The sequence below is a fragment of the Ammodytes marinus genome, assembly GCF_949987685.1.
Source record: "Ammodytes marinus genome assembly, chromosome: 4".
Classification (NCBI taxonomy): domain Eukaryota; kingdom Metazoa; phylum Chordata; class Actinopteri; order Uranoscopiformes; family Ammodytidae; genus Ammodytes; species Ammodytes marinus.
Window position 1 is genome coordinate 17,283,534 of NC_137233.1, and position 25,176 is coordinate 17,308,709.

Consider the following 25,176-nt stretch of genomic DNA (forward strand, 5'->3'; position numbering starts at 1 on the left):
ACACTGGAGTCGACGTACACACCATATCAATATCTCCTTCCTCCATGCACATATATATATATGGGAATGCAGTATATATTTCATATACTGTATGATATATATGAGTCACACCTTATCCACCCTTTTCTCTGTCTTCTGTTCACCTCTTTCTCTTTCCTAACCAAAATGCTTTCTTTCGATCATCCCTCTGCTTTCTTGGACAGAAGGCGCTACTATGAGACCTATGTTAGGTATGTTATTCGTTCTAGGTTTGGCTCCAGGTGTTTGTCTCAGTAGCCAAAGAAGGACTTAATTTTTATGTGTATTTGTCTCTTTTTGACTTGGTTTTTGATCGGTAAAAGTCAGTTTCATGTGCTGTATGCTGGCCAGTCATTTGTCTGGCTATCATCTGCTTTTGTCATCACGCAGTTGTGCCAATGCTTTAGAGTAAGTTAGGATAGGCTTTATGCATGTGTCAAAGTGACATGCTTGCTAAAATGCTCGGAAACAAGGAAGTGTATGAGAATGTTTTGAGTTTCATGCTTCAACATTATATAGTCCGACATATGATTCACTCCACCCACTAGAGGAAATCTTTGTTATAATTAATGTAATGAAGGACCTCAAAGCGGATGGGATATGTAGATGACTAGAGTGATTCTCTGCACGGAACTTGTGCCTGTTGTCTAAATTTTGCTGTGGTTCATATTTACAAGGGTGGTCAATTGCATTGCTTCCCCCCGGAGGCTTGCGTCTGCATGGCAGTGCATGGCCTTATTCCAGTAACCAGAAGCCCTGAACAGCTGCAGTGTGCACCTTTTCACCCATGTGCCCTGCCCTCTCATCAGGTCCCATGGGGTTGATGGCCACCACCCCACCATCCGCAGGGAGGAGGAGCTGGAGGAAGACCGCTTCTCTGGGGAGTATTACAGTGGGGAGGAGTTTTATGAAGACGATAGCATGCTGTCAGGGGAAAGGTATGTCTCTTTCTAACTGCCTCTTGAGCTTCTATCGCAATCTTATGTGAATTTGTTGCTACTCAGAATAGGAAACATGCATTCATAAGTATAATAACCAGACATTTAATCTAAATGAAAGGTTTCGGGATTGTGTTTGAGCCAACACCATGTCTTCCAACTTGCTCTTTGTTCCATATGTTGACAGGTATCAGAACAGTGACACAGAGTATGAGACTCCCAAAGGTTACCATCACCCCGACAGTTACTATGACGATGACGAACAGCCACTCTACCGCGACTCACACAGGTCACCAAAGAGACGGCTGCTGCCTGCCACGCCTCAAGGTATCTTGCCCTCTTGTATCCTGCAGCATGAATTCCAGTGTTTACCCTAAACATATTTATACGCAACTTTCCAACTAATAAATTGTATACATTTTAGATAAACTAAAATATAAAAATATGTTGCTGAGGCCAATTCATATGAGTATCGGCAGGTTCAAACATTGGCTTCATGAAGTATATAAACATAGGTAGTGAATGTAAACCTAAAGCTTACGCAAGTTTCTTATCCTATACGCATGAACACAACTCACCAGCTTACACTAGCCTTTGTCATCAAAGGGTTGCTTGCTAAATCCACTCACACATTCCATTTACCCTCATTGTATGATTTACCCACTCATCCATTTTCACATTCCTTGAGCGTTGGCAATGTTGCATGCTGTCAAAGTTTGCTGCATGTGGTCACTCACTGCTCAACTCCTGACTCATTCAGGTCACAGGAGACCATCCTTCAACTTTGAGTGTCTGCGCAGACAAAGTAGCCAGGATGAGCTTCCACATCAGCGTACTGCTCTACCACTGCACCTTATGCAGCACCAGGTAACACAAGCACATGTCTCACATGTACTGCTACACTTACATTGCTTTGAACACCTTCACATTTTGGACATCCTTTGGAATCATTTTATTTCTCCCCTCAGTCTCTAAATTGAAACATATATCTTCCTCTACTGCAGTAATAAGTGTAACTTAAAAATAATATCTATTTGTTGATGCAAGGTCAATTGTGCACACACAGTAGTCGTAGTCAGTAGTAGAGTACTGCTAGCTGTAGTTTGGTCTGGCTGTGCGAGTCTAGCAGTAGAGCAGCACAGCTTTACTGTACAGTAACTGCCTGTTGTGTGGCTGTCTATAAAGTTTGTATCACGTGTCTCATCAGGTAATGGCAGTAGCAGGCCTGGACTCCAGCAGAGCCCACCGCCTCTCCCCAACCCGCTCCACCCGCTCCTGGGCCACGCCCCCTGCCACCCCGGGCAGTAAAGACGAGTCACCGTACTACACCCCTCTCATCCGCGTGGACCACCCACACAGGGACAGTGTTGCTAGCAGCCAAGTGTCGGTGCGCAAAAGCTCCTGGTACACCGACGACCCGGAGTTCTCCCAGAGGATGTACTCACCTGTCCACCTGCAGGTGCCGCCAGAGTTCCATAACCAGTACCACCAGAAGAGAGGCAGCGCCACCAGCCTTGTGGAAGCGGTGAGTTTGAGTATTTTCCCTCAACGAATACTTTGGCACATTTATAGATTCATGCTGTACCAAGCAAGATAAGTAAAACAAGATTACAAAAAGAATTAACAGTAAAAATGTTTTCCCCTCACATTCTGTCGAGCAGGTTTTGATATCAGAAGGGCTTGGGAGATATGCCAAGGACCCCAAGTTTGTCGCTGCCACAAAGCACGAGATAGCAGATGCGTGCGAGATGACAATAGATGAGATGGAGAGTGCAGCCAGTCACCTGCTGAACGGAGGGATGGCCCCGGTAGTCAACGGGGTCAACGTGTTTCCCATTCTGACTCCTAGGGACTATGAACTGCAGGACCCCGCAGCCAGCTATAGCGACGAGGAGCCGGATACAGAACCCAGAGTTCCTTATGAGGAGGATCTAGCAGACGAGATGATCTGCATCACGACTTTATAGCAGTGGCTGGAGAAATCCGCAAACTAGAACCTTGTCAGACTATATTAGTGAAAATAAAAATAAAAAAATGCATCTGTTGGCTCTGACCAAAAGAAGTGCCTTTTACAGTGAAAAGAAAAGGCATAAAGAAGAGAGACACATTAGTCCCGTTCATTTCACTGTTCTCCACCTGCCAGCAAAGGAGGCCACAGCACAGAGCCAGATACCATCCATTCTGAGCACAGAGGGACTGACTACACCATCCTGTCAAAGTTTGTGACCTTGAGTTGACGTACAGGTACAGCCTGCAGCCTGCAGCCCATCAGAGAGAGGACATTGATGCCAGTGAAAGATGGACCAATTGGCAAAGGTGTGAGATACACTGAAGGGCGGGTCTCTAAGGGTGATGACAATCAGATGTACGATGTCATTACCTCTGTCACTTTATTAAGGTTTGGCATATCATGCAAGTTTTCAATGCAAGTATAGAAAGGCATATCTCCACCCCCCGTAGTCGTTAGTATAACTTGATCCCTTTGTTGTTAGAACAAACCGTTTATCGATTGCTACAGCTGAGTCAAAAGGTGAAGAGCACCAGTAGAGTTGCACCAGATTATGCAGGAAACTTACTGTCCTACTTATAGCATCATTCAACTTGAGATCTGTGCTTTTGAAGCGACAAAAGCATTTGTGTTAAATGCACTAGAAGGCAGGTTCTTTCAAAACTTTAAAATAGCCTGATTAATATTTCATAGTTGATCTGCTGTAAATTGTGTTATATAACAAAAGAAACTTTTTAAAGAGATACTCTATATTTTGTAATTATGTATCATTTAAAAGATCAGCAATATGGACACTTGTGACTCATGTTATGCTACAAAAGCAGACTTGCATACTTTATTGGGTACAATACTCTGCTATTTATTTGCCTTTTTTTCTCTTTTTTTTGCTAATGTGCACCCTTTATTTTGCCTATGAAAACAGCATTTGTAAGAGGTTCTGCTTGTGTGACAACACTACTGCACAAGATATGCAAATGGTTTGATTTCTTACCATAGGAGTTCACCTTACTTCACTAAACCAACACCAGTTGCATAATATTAAGCGCCCTTTAAAGGAGCATTTTTAGAAGGCAAGCCTCAAGAATCCAGTTCTGAAATTTTATACAGATGTGATGACCATATTTATTTGCATATTTTGTGCAGGGCATGCACGAGAATTTAAAATGCATAGTGCATTAACAATGCTGCTTTTTTAGTTGGTTTCAGAGTCAAACCTAGGTTTCATCAGCCCCTACTGAAATGCCTTTTTGCTGCTGAAAGAAAGAAAAGTGATAGACGGTAATAACAGGGATAAATTAATGTTTCTCATAGCTTGTGCTGGGATTTTCCATGACATTCTCTTTGTTGATCATGGTGTAATTCCATTAAACCTTTATACTGGATCTTGGCAATCACATCTCAGCCTTCATGTAGTGTGAGGCATCAGCATGTGGTGGCAGGAGACACATGCATACATCCAAAGGTTGGAAATGTGTCCAGCGTGTGTTGTAGGTGGTAGGACAGAGGGTGTTGTGGCGTCAGGATGCTGGAGAGAGGCTAAGCAATACTAAACCCCCGCCCCTTTCTCTCTCAGCCTGCCTGGTTCCTGCATACAGTATACCTCGTTAGACAACTGTGTCAACATATCATTGTCTCAACTAACCTGTCTGTCACATTGTTCCACATGGGAGTCTTTGAAAGATTTAAGGTAGGATTGAGCCTGGACTTTATGATTTTCCCCTAAACACATTTATTAATTAGACCAGGAGGGACACAACTATCCCTGAATGCATAAAAAGGAGCAACTGAGTCCCACAAGTTTGATCACAAGACAAAAAAAAAGTTCTTCCTTTTTATCAGTTGCCATTTATTGATCTCTTACAAAAGCTGATAGTGGACTAAACAAACTCAAGGGGGCATCTTCAGGCATAACCATGGAGAGTTTGAATTAGCACTAGGATATTTGGGGTTAATCTGTTCATGAGTGTTTGATTTGTAGACGAGTGCGTTCTGTACTCTTATTCAACCAAACACTATCATGAAAATGTAGGTTTTCCATTTTGTGTGCACATTGAAAGGGCTCTTTGAATTGTTTGTGAGTTTAAAAAAAATGTGTTCTAGTCCTTTTGTTGATGACTGTCATAAAAGGACCAATGCACATAAAAGGCACATTGTACTATTCGTAGCAATTACAGTACTGATGAACTGAAGATATGCATTATTTTGTAAACACTTTTAGAAGTTGTGTTGAACTAAAGATGAAAAGAACTTACTTTTACCTCATGTCAGGGATTCCTGAAAAAAGAAAATAAAGATTTGGTTCAGTCTATACCAATGGTATTTAAATATTAGCACATAGCTGTTTGTCTTTGCACAAGTAACTGTATAGTGCTTTTGTTTCTCCTTTTTCTAAACAAATTTGTGTATTAAGGTGAGACAATTTTGTACTTTTTGTGACTGTGTGTATGGTTTAGTGGAATCTATATTTGTCATTTACACCTCACCTTAAAAATGCTGGGAATGAAAGAGTATTAAAAAATATTTTCAAGGTGCAATGTTTCTCTGTTGACGTGTAGGGGAAAAAATGAAATGGTACCAGTTTACAGAGAAACACATATTGATTTGAACGTTTCTATTAGTTTTCTTCATATTGATATGATTATAATAACTATTACAAATATTAATGTTTTGAAAGCTGTATTAAAATAGAAGATAATGTAAAATATGTACAAAAGGTATGGAAAGACCCATGGTAATGTTCTCTACTTGAAAGTCTTGATATTTGCTCCTTAATGTTTTTATTCAGTAAACATCATTTCTCTTAGTAGCAAATGCTTTACTATAACCTTCTAGGTTTTTTATCAATACATTTTTTTGTATTTTTCATTTTATTTGGGCCTTTACATTATTTGAATCGATACTGATAATTTATTTTCTATTGATCATCATTGAATAAAACTTATGCTGAGTTTCTGTTCTCATTTATTTGTATACTTTCACAAACACTTAGTGGTATCAAACATAACTTGTATCTGCCATAAAGTCACAGTAAATGTCACAGTTACAGTCATACACAATCATTCAAACGCTTTAGTTATGGTTTCAGGCATGGGATAGCAGGTGACAAAAAGGAGGCGTTAACGGAAATATACACATTTCAGGCAAAATATTAATTTGATATTCGTAGGTGGGTGTACATTTCAAGCAGCAGGTAACACTTTGTTGTTTGCAGTCTCCATTGTTGTTGTCAGCTCTGATTCTTCATCTTCCATTGAGGACCCTGTCCCACACAGCAGGAAGGGCACTGCGTATTTACGAAACTGTGGAAAACAAATTGCAAATTTTTCGTTATAACAGCAATGCTTTCTCTCTCTCTTTTTCACAGACAGCAGCTATTACAAGGTGCTTTATAGTGTGTTAAAACATAAATATAAAAATGCATTGTTAAGAAGCGTGCCAAGTTAACAATAGTTTTAGAAAAGGCTTACAGTTGATTTTTGTAATAAGCATTTATAAGCAGAACATTAACAATTGCTAAACTATTAATAACACACTATAATGTAGTTGTTAGCGGATGAAGCGTTTCCATTTGTAACATTTATAATTAAATAAAACACGTCTTCATAGGAGATTGTTGGAAAATACCTTGTAGAAAGTGGAATTTTACATTCAAATTGAGTTATGTCTATGTCAGAAAGACAGAATTCCTGTAGAGAATATCTGTCCTATGACAAAGTTCACTGTATATCAAAACCACAAGATGGCGCTGAGTTTTTTCCCACTACTACTTCTTGTTCATATAGCCTGGCACCGCCCGCCTACATACTTCCGCTCTATTTTTATTTATCAGTAGTCATGAAGTACGGTGGTCTGGTAGGACCAGGCTAACTTGTTCATCCCATCTGTCTAAATTTAACCTGAATTCTGTATCTAGTGTTACAGTACCTGTTTGTTGAGGTAGATGTAGATTATGGGATTGTACACTGTGCTGCTCTTGGCCAGGTAAACTGGCACTGTGCCCACCAGCGGGTTAATCTCCACGTCAGGGTTGTAGACCACCAGCATGGCTAGGCTGGCATAAGGCATCCAGCTGATCAGAAATGTCACCACCATCATAATCACCATGGACGCCACCTTCCTCTCTGCTTTAGCTGCTGCACCACCTTCCAAACAGGCCATGTTTGATACCTGTGACACAGAATGGTTTGCCAATACATGCAACATGACTGCACAAACTCTCTGGCTAAATAGTGACAAGGGTACCACTGTTGCATGTTGTCTCTGCAACAGGCACATGCTGTATAGACACCTTACAATCAGTGGTGGAAGAAATGTTTTGAGTAAATGTAAGAATGGAACAAATATTGAAGTACTCAAGTGAAATCCTGAATTTAAAGTCTGTCTGAAAAAGTAAAATCACAGACATATTATCACTGAAATGATAATGTGTCCTGGGATGACAAATGGGAGCAGAACAAACACTTTCAGTTGTTGTTCTCTTTCTTTATCTCATATCTTCTCTGAGCGTAACACAGTTATTTAAATAAAACCTCCAGAGAGGTTTTGTGAAATGGACCCGCTAAAAACTTCAAATTGTGACAATGGCCCCAACACTGCTTTTTTGTTAAATTGGCAGCCAGAGGTCTTATCTGACACTATTGATTGAATTTCATAAATTAAACAAATGTTATTTGACTTTTTAAATCTCAATATAAAAAGTATAAGTAATTATTGCTGGTAGGAAATACTTTAGTATAATTACCTCAAAATTGTACCAAATGATTGTACTTTTGCAGTACTTACAGTATTTACTATCCACCACTGCCTATGGTGAAGGCAAAGTAATAAAATTGTTTTCACCTGATGTAATGTCCACAACAGCTTTGTGTAGGAGGCCAGTATTATGGTAAAGGGAGCAGCAAAGCACACAGCAAAGTAAGCCAGGATGTAGGAGATGTTTTGAGGGTCCCGGCTGTGCCAGTCTGGTGCACAGGAAGTCCCCACACCCTCCAGCTCGTACCTGCCCCAGCCAAACAGGGGCGGTAGGTTCCATGTGAGGGACCACATCCAGGATAAAGCAATGCCTCCGACCGCATGTTTTTTTTGGAATGTCAACTGCCCCAACGGCTTACATACGACAAACATCCTCTCCACTGCTATCAGGGCCACCGTGCAAAGAGATGTGATGCCTGCAGAGTAAGAGGAGAAAAATATCAAAGACGTTTTTTTTTGCAACGTATCATATTTCTTAAACTAACAACACCACAGGGTTCTTGAGTTGTAGTGGTTTTGGTTTCCCAAAAGGAGGGTGCCCAAAAATAATGATAAAAAAACACAACAGGATAAAAGAAAACTAAAGACACCTCATTTGACGTAAGAAATTATATTATTTTACTATTTATCTATATAATCAAAGGAGCAGTTTAAAAATATGTATAGCCTATATATATATATATATATATATATATATATATATATATATATATATATATATATATATATATATATATACACATACAGTATATATAAATATATACATACATACTTAATTAATCTATATATACATATATATATATATATATACAGTCATATGAAAAAGTTTGGGAACCCCTCTCAGCCGGCATTATAATTGACTCTGCTTTCACAAAAAAAAATATAAAAGTGGTATGTCTTTAATTTACCAGGAACAGCTAAGTACTGGGATGTTTTCCAAACAAAGATTTTTTGAAAAGCAGTATTTGGTTGTATGAAATAAAATAAAATGTGAAAAACTGGCTGTGCAAAAATATAGGAACCCTTGTGGTTTTGTTGATTTTAATGCCTGTAACAGCATGTAAAACTGATGACTTTAAACACAAAGTTGGTTGGATTATGTTGTTAAGCCTTGAACCTCATAGAAATGTCTGTTTAATCATGAGAAAATGTATTTTAGGTGCCTAAATGCAAGTTGCACTTCTCTTTGACTCTCTGCTGAAGTGAGACAGAATGGGATCATCAAAACAGCTCCCAAAAGACCTGAAAAACAAAGATTGTTCATTGTCATGGTTTAGGGGAAGGCTGCAAGAAGCTTTCCCAAAGGTTTCAATTGTCAATTTCGACTGTAGGGAACGTTGTCAGGAAATGGAAGGACACAGGCATAGTGGCAGTTAAACCCAGGCATGGCAGACCAAGAAAAAAACAGGAGCGGCATAGGTGGAGGATTGTGAGAATGGTTGCACACAACCCACAGATCACCTCCAAAGACCTGCAAGAACATCTGGCTGCAGATTGTGTATCTGTACATCGTTCAACAATTCAGCGCAATTTGCACCAAAACATCTGCTTTTTATAAAGACCAAATAACTTAATTTTTGTCTCATCAGTCCAAAGCATTTTCTTCCAATATGAAGCTGGCTTGTCTAAATGAGCTTTTGCATACTCCATGCAACTGTATCTGTGGCGTGGGCGCAGAAAGGGCTTCCTTCTCATCACCCGGCCATACAGATGTTTTGGTGCAAATTGCACTGAATTGTAGAACCATATACAGATACACAATCTGCAGCCAGATGTTCTTGCAGGTCTTTGGAGGTGATCTTTGGGTTGTGTGCAACCATTCTCACAATCCGCCGCATATATGCCGCTCTTGTACTTTTCTTGGTCTGCTAGACCTGGGTTTAACTGCAACTGTGCCTGTGTCCTTCCATTCCCTGACAACGTTCCTTACAGTAGAAATTGACAATTGAAACCTTTGGGAAAGCTTCTTGCAGCCTTCCCCTAAACCATGACAATGAATAATCTTTGTTTTTAAGATCTTTTGGGAGCTGTTTTGATGATCGCATTCTGTCTCACTTCTGCAGAGAGTCAAAGAGAAGTAGAACTTGCATTTAGGCACCTACATTACCTTTTATCCTGATTAAACAGACCTTTATATGAGGTTAAAGGCTTAACAACATAATCCAACCAATTTTGTGTTTAAAGTCCTCAGTTTTACATGCTGTTACATGCATTAAAATCAGCAAGACCACAAGGGTTCCCATATTTTTGCACAGCCAGTTTTTCACATTTTATTTAATTTCATAAAACTAAATATAGCTTTTCAAAAAATCTTTGTTTGGAAAACATCCCAGTACTTAGCTGTTCCTGGTAAATTAAAGACATACCACTTTTATATTTTTTTGTGTGAAAGCAGAGTCAATTATAATGCCGGCTGAGAGGGGTTCCCAAACTTTTTCATATGACTGTATATATACTGTATATATATATATTATTTTACTATTTATCTATATAATCAAAGGAGCAGTTTAAAAATATGTATAGCCTATATATATATATATATATATATATATATATATATATATATACTGTATATATATATATTTACATTGGGATCCTCTTTTCACTCACCAAACAAGGACACTGCAAAGCCCTCCATCACACAGCCTGTCCTTCCCAGGGAGAAGTAGCCCTGTGCGTTGTTGACCACAGACAGCACCCCTCCAGTCATGGCTGTGCCCAGGTCAGCCACAGCCATGTTCATCAGAGCGTAGTTGAGCGGCTGCCTCAGCTGCTTGTGCATGAGGGACACGATGATCACTGTAGCGTTGAGGACGATGGCTGGACCAGTGAAACAAGCCATAAGGATGGCGAGGAAGATGAAGCCGGCCCGGGGCATAGGGGGCTCCCCATGTGAGCCCAGGTAGTAGGAAACATTTGGGGAAAACCCAGATGGGTGCATGGATGCGAAGTTTTTAAAAAAGAAAAGTAAAAGTGACAGTAGCCCAGGTATTCTGCTTGTCCTGGAGCTTCTAGATGTTCAATTTCCCACTACAGGAATGTGACAACTGAGATTAAACGCCACGACACTAAGAATAAGTCGTCCACAGAGGGATTTAACAAAGAGTAATTCCTCCCAATGATCATCCTTGAACCCTCACCTTTTGCTTATTTGTGAAGGCACTTTAGCACAATGTTCCTCAGCAGGATCAGTCCAGACTAAGCAATCCAAACAGAGGGATGAAGAGCTCTCTGAGGTGTGTCAACAACATGGAACTGTCTTCAGTAAAGATTAATGAGAGCTGATGATATTGTTGGGTCTTTCTCTAATTTACAACATCTTGCTTTCCTTAGACAAACCCGGGAGACATCGAAAGTTTAATCAGTATCAAGTCAAATCAATTTATTTATAGAGCGTGAGAACAACAGATGTCATAGAAATTTATGCAATCAAATAGTTTGTGTTAATAATTACTCCCTCCTTTTGGTAGCAGTAAGGAGTGTTGCTGCTGCATTGCGGACAAGCTGCAGCTGAGACAAGCAATGGCATAACTGGATGGTAATTACGGGTGATTTAAAATACTGCATGTAATGTTAATCATGTGGTGGTGTTGGGCAGGATCCTCATTAGATAAAAAAGTATTTGTTTTCAACACGATCAAGGAGAATGATCGACTAATTGAAAAACTTCAACCAGCTGTACAAGATCCTTGTACAGTGGAAATATCAATTGCACAAATGTTCGTATTGGGGTGGTGTTAAACTCATCAACATGCGAACACTGAAACATTAAAATGTACCTCTGTACCTCTGCTCATTTTTATCCATAGCCTTGGGACAAAAAAGTCATTTTTAAAACAACAATTGGAATGATGAATTAAGATAGTTGTCCTCTGTAGAGGGAGTTGGATGTTCAAAGTGCTAAAAAATTCCCTGAAACAGATTTTTGTTTTGTAATAGACCTATGTTGAAAAAAAGCAACCACTAATGAAAGCGTTTTTGTTTAGTCTGACACATTTTAAGTGAAACCTTGATCTTTAATGTGTTTTAAAATCCCCCAAGGTGTTATAAGGGATTAGATGAAGTGTTACACGTGACATGTGTTTTTCTGTTGTTGAGTTTAGCAAAAGTACATGTATGTATGTCTCTATGTACAATGTAATGTGCTTCCTAGAGTCTGGATAACTACGATGTGCTATGAATAAGTTTCTACTAAATATGTTTCCAATGCTAAGTCAGTCAAACTGGTGAGACCTACATGGTAATAACAACTAAAACAGATCTAAACTTTGACAACTGCACAGACATACGTTTTGAACAGGGTTTGAAGCTTAGGGTCGAGTCTTGATGGTAGGGACAAACTTAGTGCAGTATGGTTAATTGTAAAGATGAATTTCTGAGTCTTGGTAACAGTGACAAACATGTCGAGGCATACAAGCTGTATAGAAGTTTTGCTTTGACAATGAGTCCCTAGCATGTATGAGAGTGAGACCAATAACCAGTATATGGGGCACTGGGGTGTGGTATAATCTATCTAGGGTCACACTTCACTGGATGAGAATAAATTGAGTGTTGGAGCCAGAGGTCTGAGTTGATTTATCCCTCTGTGCTTTACGGGCACGAGGTGAGGTTAAGCTCCTGGACTTAACATGAAAACAGGTGTCCTGTGCATGACCTTCTAACAGGTTTATGTCCAATCAAGTCAAGACAGAGATTACAACTGTTTGGGTTAGAGTGTAACAGTAGTCTGTCTACAGTTATAAAGCATTACGTAGTACTGATTAGTTGTGATTATTTCAGATGTTTCAATCATTTTCATGAGTTTTTCCCTAAACTATTTTGTTCAAATTTAATTCCAGGGTGAAACACAATCTTGGACACTAAGGAAAATGGACACGAAAATCCTCAAGGTGCGATGGATTCATTGATGACTGACACCTACTCCATACCCTAAACCAGTAGTCTGCGTGGTATGGTTGAAATCCCTGAGAAAAAAAAAGCTTGTAAGTTTGCATTCATCTGAGTTTGCTTTATATTTGTTGGTAGAACATACAGAAACAGATACTGCACTGCAAACCAAATTCAGCACCACGGAGAGCACCCAAAGGCATGAGAGGCTTGATACTGGATTTCATAGGTCTATAACTCTAATTGTAGGCGATAATGCAACCAGTGCACCTTACTGACATTATTCCATGAAACATAAGAGTTCTAAGTTCAAAGAGTGCTTTAATTTTTAACGAGGTCAGTTTTTTTTTCAGACACAAAATGATGTTCAAAACTTTGGGTCTAAAATCAACATTCTACACGAGCACAACAAGTGCAGCAAATCACTGGAGGTGCACCAAAATCAGGCCTGTATCAAAACCATTTTCCTCCGCTGAATGGATTAGATTTGTACCCCCTAATGTGTTTATTTAACCCGCCGCACTGTGCGGGTGGAGGTCGTGACATTATTAAAGAGATCTGGTCAAATGGAGTAGGCTATGTGTGGTTTATACTGCACAAAGGCTATTTACGCTGAGACCCGCGTGCAACGACCCGGAAGCTGGTGACACATCGCTTGCTCAAGGACACTTCAGCAGGAGTTTTAACTAGAAGAATAAAACTGGAGAATTTTCTCCATCTTCGTAACAGAAAAGTGCTTCTATCCGCCGTCGATAGTTCATTAAAGCATTGAGGGAGGCGGTGTTGGAGGAGACTGGATGATACTGTCCGTCATCCGACATGCAGGCACCTTATCGGCACGTCGCAGACAGTACAGGCTCCTCACAACTTTGATGTACGATGCAATTACCAAACTAATAAAAGCCTCAAGTCGAAACACGGCTCCTGTGGCGGTGGTGGAAGGGTGAAGGGGGGGTGCCTGCTGCCTTGATAACATTATCGCTTCCTAATCAGCAGTTTGGAGTTGGCCACAGGACGAAGCGTCCGCTCTTATTTCACGGAGAACACTGATGAATGTGACGCAATGAGCAAAACTTTGTGCCTTCGTGTATTTGGAAGGTTAGTGGTTGTTCCCTCACCAACGCCAGTTCCTCGAAAAGAAGCTCTCTCGAAGCCCGCGCGGCAAACTTGCTGGTGAGCGACATGACGTCATTGGCCAAAAGTGAGAAATCCTCCAATCGTAGGATAACGCGCAAAATTAACGTGGAATATTTGCGCAATTACTGTCACGTATCTCTCATTTTGCTTGTGTGTGGCGATCGATTGCGAACATGTTCCCCAAAAACTACCATTATATACGGCAGCTTTTTTTTTCTTTGAATGTGCTGCTGGCAGTGCGGAAGTATTTATCAAATAGCTGCTGCAGTCTCATTATACCCCACAGAGGCATTTTACGTTAGGAATCTCTAATGCGCACTTCTATTATGTCATGCAATACTATTTAATCATGTCAATGATAGTAAAAACACACGCTTTCACAGATTTAGTGCGTGTGTGCAGTGCAGCAGGGAGACTGGAGACAAGACAGTGCGTGTGTAATGTGGAGGCTACAGTGTAACGCAGTGTCAGCGTTAAATGCAACAACTTCTCAACAGTCGACGCAACATAGTAGCGAGCGAGAGAAGAGGATAGAAGCAAAGTTAGGCGTTTGAGTTTTCAGGATTCTCAGACGAATTTCATTTGTAGCCTATGTTTCTCTCTCTCTCTGCATTTTTGTGGACGCTAGTAGTAGCCTATAGCCTACACTTGTCCATGCTGCTTATATGGCTATACATGAACTCCCTCGTATCCAGTAATCCTACTCTGCTGCCATACTTCACCTCCTCCAGCTTTTCCGACTCCAGGCTGCAAACAAGCAGACGACACACGCGTTTCCAGGAGGCTAACAAAGGTGTGTGATTATTGCAGCAGAGAAAAGACTGGAGGGGGTTTCCCTTTTTTCAGAGAAAAGGAGCAGAAGCAGAGGATGGAGGCTGAGGGGTGATTCTCTCTCTCTCTCTCTTTCTCTCTCTCTCTCTCTATCTCTCTCTCTCTCTCTCTCTCTCTCTCTCTCTCTCTCTCTCTCTCTCTCTCTCTCTCTCTCTCTCTCTCTCTCTCTCTCTCTCTCTCTCTCTCTCGCGCGCGTTATATTCAATCAAATACAGTAAGGAACGTGCTGGCAGTACCGTGGATGCAGACACCGGGGCCCAGCAAGTCCAGTAAGGTGCTGGGACGGATTTTTATTTTATTTTACTGTACATATATTTTACAATCTAAGCAGAGCTGAAGATGCCGGCGAACTGGAGGATCCTGTTGTCGCACATGTGCAGCAGCCGCTTCCTTCTACTCTGGATCCTCGTCGGCTTGAACGTGGTGGAGGTGGCGGGGTCCCAGCAAGGGATCCCTCTGTCAGTGTGAGTGAGAGGCAGCTTCTGCGACTTATAGTTTCACATCGATTTAAATGAAATGTTAATCCCTCAGAGGCAGTAATGATTTAGATTCATATAGGGGTTCAAACATGTTAAAGTTCCCTAGAGTGAATTTTACTTGGAAAATGTCAGTAAATGCAAGCTATTCTTGTTTGTTTGGGTTGTTTGGACCAACGTTTGGAGTTGAATCTAACCGCAGACCTCTATCTATTTCACACACAAAGGCCTATCTTCACAGGTTTAACTTACCATCTATTGATAGAGAGTGATACTATTATTTGGAGGAAAAAGATGTGATGTTTGCAAGCAAGCAGAATCATTAGAAAAACCTAGAAGTTTAAGAAATTCAAAATATGACATGTGTATTAAACTGCTTCAGCAATGAGGTTAAGACACTGAATGTCTATATTTCTATTATTTTGATGTACAGTATGTTCTTCTCATTATATGAGATCAATAAATTGGCAATATTAATTATATGTCTTATTAACAAGTCAAGAATAATAAGTGTGACCTGTTTGGCCCCACATCATCTTGATCTGCCAAAAGCCAGATGGACATATTTACGTCCTGTGGACTGTAGGCACCTTATAGCCTATCTGAAATCTTTTTTTTTTTTTTTTTTTGGTATATGGATAATCATTTAAATCGATAAAAGGTAATTTGTTGTATAGGTTTAAGAGATTTTTCTGATACCTGTACATTTTTACATATTCTACATGTCTGCATGCCTGTACAGGTGTAATCTCACAATTCCCTACATACGCCATATGACACAATAATAGTGAATCATATTTACAAGTCGGATTGTATCTGAGAGTTGCTCAATTGCGATACCTTTTACATATATTATGAGATATTATTTCGTAGTTGTACTAGAACAAATACAAGGCTATGGAAAATCCAACATAATTCTTATTACAATATTGAATCTCACACTTTACACAACTTATGCAAGAGTGACATTTTTATAGCTTTCTGCACAAACTAATCTCCAAGTTCAATACTCAAAAAGGCTGTTTATTGCAAACCTTTGAAAAAGTAACATTAATATATTTTCTTTAATATGGTCTTTGGATGGTTATTTTAGTTTAAAAGACATATTTTACAGACCCGTAGAAAACAGAATAGCTACTGAGAATACATTTCAGAAACTGAAAAGATTGTCCTCTTCAGAGCTTTTTTTAGAACAGTTTGTTCTGCAGATGAGGACACTGTGACAAAACACATATCTACAACTCTTAATTTTTCTTAAATAAACTTCAATAAATGCAGTTTTCTTGAATTTTTTAATCATCCGAAAAACCCACAATCTTACTGCAGCGTATATGTTTTTTGCTGAAAGGATAATTACACTCCGCTTTTTTTTTCATTTTTGGTACAGCATTTCGCTGCTATGTCTAGAAAGAGTCCAATAACTACAGTATAGATCATCAAAATGACAGGCAATGATCTGTCAGGAGGGTGAAGGTCAGGATCTTGACCATAATCTTTCCACTGATCATATCAGAAAAAATGCTTTAAAAAACTGACAGCTAAGGACAGATTAAAGGCGTTTCAAATGAGTTGGGGTGAGGAGAGGACAGAGAGCATTCACATGGGGAGAAGGTGACATGAAATATTAGTTCTAAACCTGACTGCTGCTCAATCTTAAATGTAATATTTTTATAGCTACTTTTGTGTTATTTGTAATATTTTAACTTGGACCTAAATGATTTATTTATTTATTTAATTCAATAACTTTTTTTGAAAATGTATGTGCATGTTTCCATAATATTTAGGAGGCTATTGTCAGTGTGTAATTTGTGTTTGTTGTGTCCTTTTCTGTGTTCTAGAGTAAAGCTCTGGGCCTCAGCATTCGGTGGAGAAATCAAATCCATTTCAGCAAAATATTCTGGATCCCAACTCCTGCAAAAGGTCATTTCCCCTCTGTTTGTGTGATTACACAAACACACAAATGCATGTTCCCTTTGTCTGGAGGCCATTTAGTTACACAAAAGTGTGCGCTGTGATGCCGTACTCCGTCTCTAATGGCTGCAGAGACATTTCAGTGTCTCAGCTGAATGCTGATGCGTTTTTTTAGAGGAGACTCAGGTGTGTCTGTAAGAGTCAGAGGTATATGTTTGTGTGCATGTGTGTGTGTGTGTGTGTGTGTGTGTGTGTGTGTGTGTGTGTGTATGTGTGTGTGCACGTGTGTGTGTGTGTGTGTGTGCGTGTGTGTGCGTGTGTGTGTGTGTGTGTGTGTGTGTGTGTGTGTGTGTGTGTGAGCATGTGTGTGTGAGCATGTGTGTGTGAGCATGTGTGTGTGTGATACGGCCCATTAACCACGGCTCTGCTTCCGCTCTCATCTCATCCCTCCAGTTATCTCTCTGAAGTCAAGAGTCAACCTCTTGATATGAATGCTACAAGGAAACAAATTGAATTAGTGTGTGGTTGGGATTGAAAGTAGGTGCGGGCCTTTATACTATGAACGAGCTAGACCAGCAGACGGGCCATGACCCATCGCAGGGGTTTTATCTTTCTTACCACTTGATGGCACAAGTGTGTTCTGAGTTCACAAGCCAGTTGTGGTCAGGGAAGAGTCAGGTGGATAAATGCTGAACTTTATGTCAGCTTGCTTGAATTGTGCTTTAAGTCTCCTTTACCCAATGTTTGAATTATATACTGTATATATATGCGTTCACATCCTATGGGATCATTTCAATAGTTAAATCATCATTTAAAAAATGCATTCAATCTGATTACGTTGACACGTACCGCAAGAAAATTCGCAAAATAATCTGCAAAAAATATAACAGAAGTTATCATGTAAAGTTAATATCACATTTTAGAATACCTGCAATTGTAAAAACAAAGTTAGAGTGATATATTCAAACCCAACACGCCATGTTATTATGGCTGTATTATTACTTTACTAAAAGTAAATATTCTGGATTTCCTGATTTCATTCCCTCTTCACCCAAATGCAGCCTGACATATTAAGTTTATTTTGAAGATTGTTCTGCGGGTCTGAAAAACACTTAACCATATAACATGAGGTTGTAACTAAGACCCACAAGAACATTGGTGTTAAACACCGCTGAAGGATTACGTACCTGCATATACATCCATTTTACCTCTGACTTATACTGTAGGTTACCAGCGATGTCTCGGGTCTCTTTTCTGTCTACTCATCACTTTATTTCTGTCTTCTTGTCAGGTTGAACATAATGCTTGCCTTTGTTTGGTTTGCGAGTACAGAGAGACGACCTCCATTAGGTTTATATCATAGGTTTTGTAGAACACACTACAATACAGTCAACCTGCATTATACCTAAAATGCCCAGTTTTAGTCTCTCCTGTTTGGTATATAGCAAGGCGGTAGTTTGTGGTGTGGTGTTCAATTTTTATCTTTTCATTTTTTTGAAATATGTTTTTTTTATTTTTTTACAATACTGTGTCAATCGCACTTGCATCATGTTGGAGACACCTTTTAACATTTTGCATTTATCTTGCAAACTGCAGACTCTCTGAGACCTGAGTTTAGTTACTAGTTGTTTTCACTGCAGGACTGCATTACAGAGGACAGTGTTTTTTTCTGGTCACTCTGTGAACATGTGATTGAACTGTGATGCTTCGATCTATTACAACTCTGTACTTTCCTCTGGTAGTGACGCCATGAATCCCAGTCATACTTGTTAATCCTTTGCAATGTATTAACTCATCCTTACTGTTTCAGGAGCTGTGGGCTATCACTGCCCCACGTCCGGGGACTAACTCCAGCTCAGAGGGCAGCACCTCGGTCAAGGGCACTGGCAGGATGAATTCCAAAGGCTCTGCTGCATGTCAACCGTGGGAGGAGGGAATAGCCAGAGGGAGTCCACGCAAACATGGCGAGAGCATCCAAACTGCATTCAGGAAGCGTCTCATGGCTCCAAACGGACCTCCTTGCCCTGAGGTGACAGTTCCTTAATATAAGATAAGATTTATCAAGATAATTTAAGTTCAGTCTCGTGGTGGAAGACGAGTCGCCCTCCTTTCATTTGTTACCAGATAAGAACTTTTTGTGATATTTTCCGCAGATTTTTTTTCCCCCTTTTTTTGTGCGGATGAAGCACTTTGGCTGTGTACCCGCTCATGGAGGCATGTCTCTGCAGAAGCCAGTCAGCACAAAGCAGTGAGCTGTGAGGAAACTGACGGGTCGTTAGGGCCTGGTCGTTAAGGCTGATCATTAGATGCTTTTATGGCGAATTACCCGATTTTTACCAAGATTTCTGCGGAAAAGGGGGAAACACTGGGGATCGTGGGGATCTTCAGGCTCAGCATTGGTCATTACTCTAATCAATAATCATGATCAGTGCTTCTGATGGATGGGGCATAACCTCCTCTTGATGACTGGAGAAGCGGGAGGGAGCCAGAGGGGGTATGGGGGGGGGGGTATTGGGAACTTGGGGTGCTGAGGCGAGGAGGACAGGCGTGAAATGAACTGTTCTGCTCCACTGCGAACCCACACTCTTCCTTTCAGTAGGTAATTTGTCGCCTCATGTACCGAGGTGTGTTTGTGTGTGTGTGTGTGTGTGTGTGTGTGTGTGTGTGTGTGTGTGTGTGTGTGTGTGTGTTTGTGTGTGTGTGTGTGTGTGTGAGTGTGTGTGTGTGTTTGTTTGTGTCCTGTATGTGCATGTGATACATGTCTGAATGTATGCTACAAGCCTATTATGGCTTATGTTTATTTTTAGATAAGGTTATTTGGCAGTGTGTGTGTGTATGTGATGTGGTTGACTGGACAGCGTGAGAGGATGAAGTTTTTGTTTTTATTTGACGGTGTGGGTGTGTGTGTGTGTGTGTGTGTGTGTGTGTGTGTGTGTGTGTGTGTGTGTTTGTGCATGTGTCAGGCAGGTGTGGGATTATGTAATGTTATATTCCTCCGAGCTGTGACGGGCTTTGTTCTGTATCACTGGCGGTCCTGCGCATCCAGCAGAATCAGCATTATGTGAGGTGTACTTCATTACCCAGAATCGTCCAAGCATGACACGTTATTATCTTTCTCCCGTGCTTTGACTCCATTTCAATTACCCTCTTACCATGCATTGCCTTCCGATCTAGACCCCCCCCCCCCCCCCCCTCCCTCCCTGGCCACCCAACATGGCCATATCCAGCCAATCAGAGGGAAAGAAGCAGCATGTGGGCCCAATAGCTGAGACCGGATAAAGGCTATCAATCATTCTGTGTTGCAGCAACGGTTTTATCAAGCGTTCATCTGAGACTGGCTGCATGCTTGTCAGCCAACATGTGACGCCGTATAAGCCTTGTTTAACAATTCCCCACCTCTCTGGATTGGGATGCAGCAAAACAATGGTGCTCTAAAATGCTGCAGAGCACACACAGACAAGACAAAGATCATTATCTTATTTTATTGTCAAACATTTAAGACACCCCTAATGGGTTTGCTCAATACGTTTGAAGTAAAAAAAAGAATGAAACCCCATGTTATCTACAGTAATCCCCTCTGTTTATGGTTATTTTCAGAAATATAAAGAATTTGAAAAGTCAGTCAGAGTGGAGGAAATTGACGGTTCAAAGCTGGTCAAAAGCCTTGCTGTGAAGATGGAGGAAGTGTTCCGAAAAAAAGCAGAGGCCACCAGGGTACGTAAAATATTGAATACATTTGAACAAACGTTTTTGAATCTGTATTTGTTTTATTCTAGGGAAAGAGGGACTGTATATAAATGATTACAGATTACAGGGGTTGAATTTTATTTCTTCTTTTTGCTGAAGGGGGGAGGGGGGTTCTCTTCTTTGCTCAACCGATCAACAAAGTGAAGTGGAAACAAATAGAATTCAGCTTGTGTTTTTACATTTTATGACGCGCTGGTTGGCACACCTGGTTGAAGGAAACAGTTACCGATTGGTCCCCGGTTAACAGGCACCATATGATTAGTTTAGTTATGACAGTCTGAGGTCAGATCATAACAGGCTGAAATGATCTGAACTAATTAGTTTTCATTTTATTATGTGGAGTCTGGGGTGGAGTGATGTGGGCTAAACCCCTCAGCAGAGGTTGCTGCTGATTGACAGAGAAGATTCAGCATTTGGTTTGAATTTTCCATTGTTTTTCAACTGTTCTGTGCAAGTCTTCTTATACAGTACATTTGTTTGCCATTTGTTGGCTATTATTGTTGTCGTTAAAAACAAGTTTTAAATATGAGAACACCTTTGTTTTATTTTGAGATATAACATGCTGCAGAGGGCAGATTCAATAAAGAAAACGTTGAGGGTGAGGAGTGAAAGTTGTTGCTATGTTTCTTAAAGGGTTCAAAGAAAATATCAATAATTTGAGGATGTTCTTTTTTCTTCATTTTTTTAAGTAAAACATAGTCCCGATAGATAGGTCTAATTTACGCTAAATTTATCAGACACGGCACTTGGAAATTGAGACTAGGCTATTGCGCATTGTTAAGAGATACAATCTGTGCTTGATATTGATGGAAAATGTCCCGCCTGGAATGAAGTCTTGTATTTATTAGCCTACAGTCCAGGCCTGAGCTGTTCTCTGCATCACAGCAGCAGCCAGTCTGCGACCTCAGCGCTCAGGAGCTTGTAACCATTTTATTGCTGCATCTCGCAGGGACTGCTGGGAAATGATAACGTTTATCTCCCCGCGCCTGATCCCATGCACGCGACAATTCCGCATGTAGGCTAAATTACTCTCAGAAGAGAGCCTGTCATTTGTTAAACCTGATTTGAGTTCCCGAGAGGCATCGACATATTAAAGGTTTTAAACCCCCCATCACGAAACAAATCTGTTGTAGAATAAATGGTCCAGTCTCGTATATAATTCGACACGAGGAGGTGTGACAAATCCCAATCTGATGACGTCATTACACTGCTCCAAATTGAAAGGAGAGTTGAAGGTGAGGTGATTGGCCGCTGCAGGTGTATTACATAAGGATGAAAATTATGTTGCCAAGACTATTCAATTTAAAATCAGAGAAACCTTGTATTTATTTTATGATGTTTTTTAAATTGCATTATTGTTATTATTATTTGTCAGCTGCTGACTACACGAAAACTCAACACGAGGTCAATTGAATGTGGCCACTGCCGCTCAGCAGTTGTGTCTATATTGCAGTTATTTTGACACCCAAGTGGCGGATGTTAATAACCTGCTTGGCTTCGAAGGCGCGAGTGGCTGTAACGTTCAGGTGGCATTTCCCCCTGGAAACATGGAGCCAAGCACATTTCCTAGAGTGGTGTTATTACAGAATCTATCGCTGCTGTGGTTCACACCATGAAGTCCTGCTCCTATACCTACCTGCCTCCATCAATCATCTCACAGCTGCACCCAGAGGTGCCCTACATTTTATGCAGATGTGTTCCCCTTTAAAATTAGGCTACCGTGGGGATCGACAAGAAAGGTGAGACTAACCGTTCTGGTTTAAGGCCTATCATGTTACTGAGTTCAATTTAAACCATAAACTGGACATGCTCTCAATCTCAGCAAAAGATTAATCTTGACAATCTGATAGTGGTCCTCGATCATGTTCCTCTTCAATGGAATTTAAATTGTTGAGATGTTAGAATAATAAAGTGGCAGAGCGATGTAAATAGCAAACAGAGAGCAGCGGAGCAAAGGAAAAACTTTTGAATGAAAGAACAGCCAGAAGACTCGGATGAAGGCCTTAAAATACTGTATTTATTAATGTAGCCGTACAGGACACTAGTCGTTTGAATATCGGCTTATATTTCCAAACATTTCCCATTATTGCCTAGCTCTACTTAATAAGCAATATTCTTCTCCTCTCAGCGGCTGGTGGAGGCAGCAGAAGAAGCACACCATCAGCACGAGGAAAATCCCGACCTGGAGGTGAGTTTTTTTGTCTCGATTCGAAGAAAAGAAAAGAAAAGAAAAGAAAAGAAAAGAAAAGAAAAGAAAAGAAAAGGAATATAATTATTTTTGAAATATGGTTCGTCATTGTGACCCGGGTGAATCATGTTCCAACTGGTCTGGGGTGGAGCCACTGCAAGGTGAGAGAAGGGTAATAGGCCCTGCGAGTCTTTAATTGCCTTGGCATCGTCCTTCACACTGATGGCCTGTCAGCGGCCTGATACATAATACTTATTTAATAAGCAATGCCGCACATATTGAAGGCTGCAGCGCCATGCTTTCATAACTCACGCTGACTTTTTTTTTAAGTGTAACCGTATCTCAAACGCAGGTCGGTGCTGCTGCAGCATCTATAGGTTCAGTACAGTGACCGCATTACTGTAATGCATTATTAGGAAAGGTGATCAAGACCTGACCTATTGCCAGTGTCCTCGTGTTAAGATACTTGCTGGATTAAAGACTGTGCTGCAAGTTGTAATGCATAGACAAATAGTTTGATTAAAGTAATTACAACTTTTTCTCATATTGGACTATTTGTGGGTGAGGCAGAGAGAAAACTGGGCGACAGAAGTCGGCCTGCATTGCTTTTACTTTTAAATTATATTTCACAGGATGATCGTGTGCTCTGACTGTGTTCAGTACATAATTTAGTGGATTCATTGCGGATTTCCAGTGCGCACTGAGCCTCCAGTTTCTTTGTAGGGAATGCAGTATTTTCTGTCGTTTGTTAGTGCTCTCTCTCTCTCTCTCTCTCTCTCTCTCTCTCTCTCTCTCTCTCTCTCTCTCTCTCTCTCTCTCTCTCGCTCTCTCTCTCTCCGTCCAGTGGACAAAGATAAATGAAACTCTTTTGTGAGGCGCCTTGTTTCACTTTCATGGCTCTAGATTGGAAACCCACTCGAGCAACAAAACACTGAAATAACGGCAGCACTTCACAGTTAATAGAAGCATTTACATCATATGAATACATTTCAGTCACTTTGTTCCTTGCCCGTTTCTCTGCTGTTCACAAAGCCATAGAAAGGCAGGTAAATTGTACCTTTAAAATATGACTTGTATTTTTAACGTAATTATAAAGACGTATCTGTTGTTTTTTTGTTAATGTGAGCCTTATACTGTACATCACTTAGATTCTAATTTATCTGAAATATCTACTGCATGGCTTTGGTAGATTGCTTACAAAAGCACACTTTACTGCAGGATTTATGCAAATCTGTGACTTTATCATTACATATGTTTTATTGAATTAAACGTGGGCTATTATTACTGTAAGCAAACAGGGTTTCCAGATATGTTACAGTTTGGTGTCTCACCCTTGTTGATCCTTAACTAAAACACACATATATTTAATTTATATATAAATCTGTATAAATGAAATCCTCAATATTTTTGTCACAAACCTGGTTTGCTGTATGTAAACTTAACACAATGATATTTTCATTTTTATTTTGCTAAAGATAAGAACATTATGACATAACATCACATTATAATTTAATAGCATCACATCCATTATCCTATATGAACAAAACCTCTTACAATAAAAACCTTGCATACTTTACATATTTATTCATGCTGTTTACGTACAGCTCGGGCCTTTTATCTGGAAGGCCATAAAAAAAAGGAAAATTCATTATCTCTCTGCGATAATGACGTGATGTCATCATGACATTACTGGCATCAATTAACCAACCTCGCCTCCCCTGACACCACACATTTTTCACGCACCAATTCACTGACCACAGCAAGATAAGCCGGCTGCTCTTATCTTAGCTGCTCCGTGTCAGGACAGTCAGGTGTTTTGCATTGATCCCAGTCTAGTCCGCGGTTCAAGGGTGATAAGATGGGGTCTGAATAATCAACAGAACCCTTACCTCAGAAAAGGTATTTACTGCAATGTGTCTGTGATGTATACTGTTTTCTAACAAAGCTTTTGCTTTTTCAAGTCTGAAAATGTATGTGATTAAAATCACATCTAAACATTTAGGAAAATCGGTAGCATTCAGGAAAGTTTCTGAAATATGAAAATCCAAACTTAATAAATTACAAGACACTAGTGCAGAATCAATATGTTTCAAACAAAATGTCCTTTTTGAGCTTTTAAAATCTTTAATTTTCCTTCCAAAAACCTTGTCAAATAAAAGTCAAGTAAAAGGCCTGACATCCTGCTTTTATGATTCCCTGAAACTTTGTAAGCATACTTAATAAAAGAAATTCCATTATTTATAAATCTCAAAGTGTATTTCACATTTGTTGCATGAGAAAATA

General features: G+C 40.1%; 3 protein-coding genes across 3 annotated transcripts in view; 2 read left to right on the forward strand and 1 right to left on the reverse strand.

Moving 5' to 3' along the window:
- Positions 1 to 2,923, forward strand: part of cacna1da (calcium channel, voltage-dependent, L type, alpha 1D subunit, a) — a gene marked incomplete at both ends in the record, with an annotated part of 61,806 nt that extends 58,883 nt beyond the window's left edge. The window contains 6 exons of the mRNA XM_080026886.1: positions 204 to 230; positions 828 to 956; positions 1,144 to 1,283; positions 1,717 to 1,823; positions 2,164 to 2,481; positions 2,618 to 2,923. Of these exons, the coding sequence (XP_079883012.1) occupies positions 204 to 230; positions 828 to 956; positions 1,144 to 1,283; positions 1,717 to 1,823; positions 2,164 to 2,481; positions 2,618 to 2,923 (1,027 nt within the window). The remainder of the gene's footprint in view (positions 1 to 203; positions 231 to 827; positions 957 to 1,143; positions 1,284 to 1,716; positions 1,824 to 2,163; positions 2,482 to 2,617) is intronic.
- Positions 2,924 to 6,143: 3,220 nt separating this feature from the next.
- LOC307249708 (parapinopsin-like) lies at positions 6,144 to 10,657 on the reverse strand (the record flags this gene model as incomplete). The annotated part of the gene is made up of 4 exons (XM_080026559.1): positions 6,144 to 6,263; positions 6,889 to 7,131; positions 7,804 to 8,132; positions 10,327 to 10,657. The coding sequence occupies 4 exons, from the start codon at positions 10,655 to 10,657 to the stop codon at positions 6,144 to 6,146; spliced, it is 1,023 nt and encodes a 340-aa protein (XP_079882685.1).
- A 4,253-nt stretch (positions 10,658 to 14,910) lies between these two features.
- The window catches only part of cacna2d3 (calcium channel, voltage dependent, alpha2/delta subunit 3), a gene marked incomplete at both ends in the record, with an annotated part of 30,996 nt that continues 20,730 nt past the window's right edge, over positions 14,911 to 25,176 (forward strand). The window contains 5 exons of the mRNA XM_080025599.1: positions 14,911 to 15,035; positions 16,886 to 16,967; positions 18,769 to 18,987; positions 20,556 to 20,672; positions 22,834 to 22,893. Of these exons, the coding sequence (XP_079881725.1) occupies positions 14,911 to 15,035; positions 16,886 to 16,967; positions 18,769 to 18,987; positions 20,556 to 20,672; positions 22,834 to 22,893 (603 nt within the window). The remainder of the gene's footprint in view (positions 15,036 to 16,885; positions 16,968 to 18,768; positions 18,988 to 20,555; positions 20,673 to 22,833; positions 22,894 to 25,176) is intronic.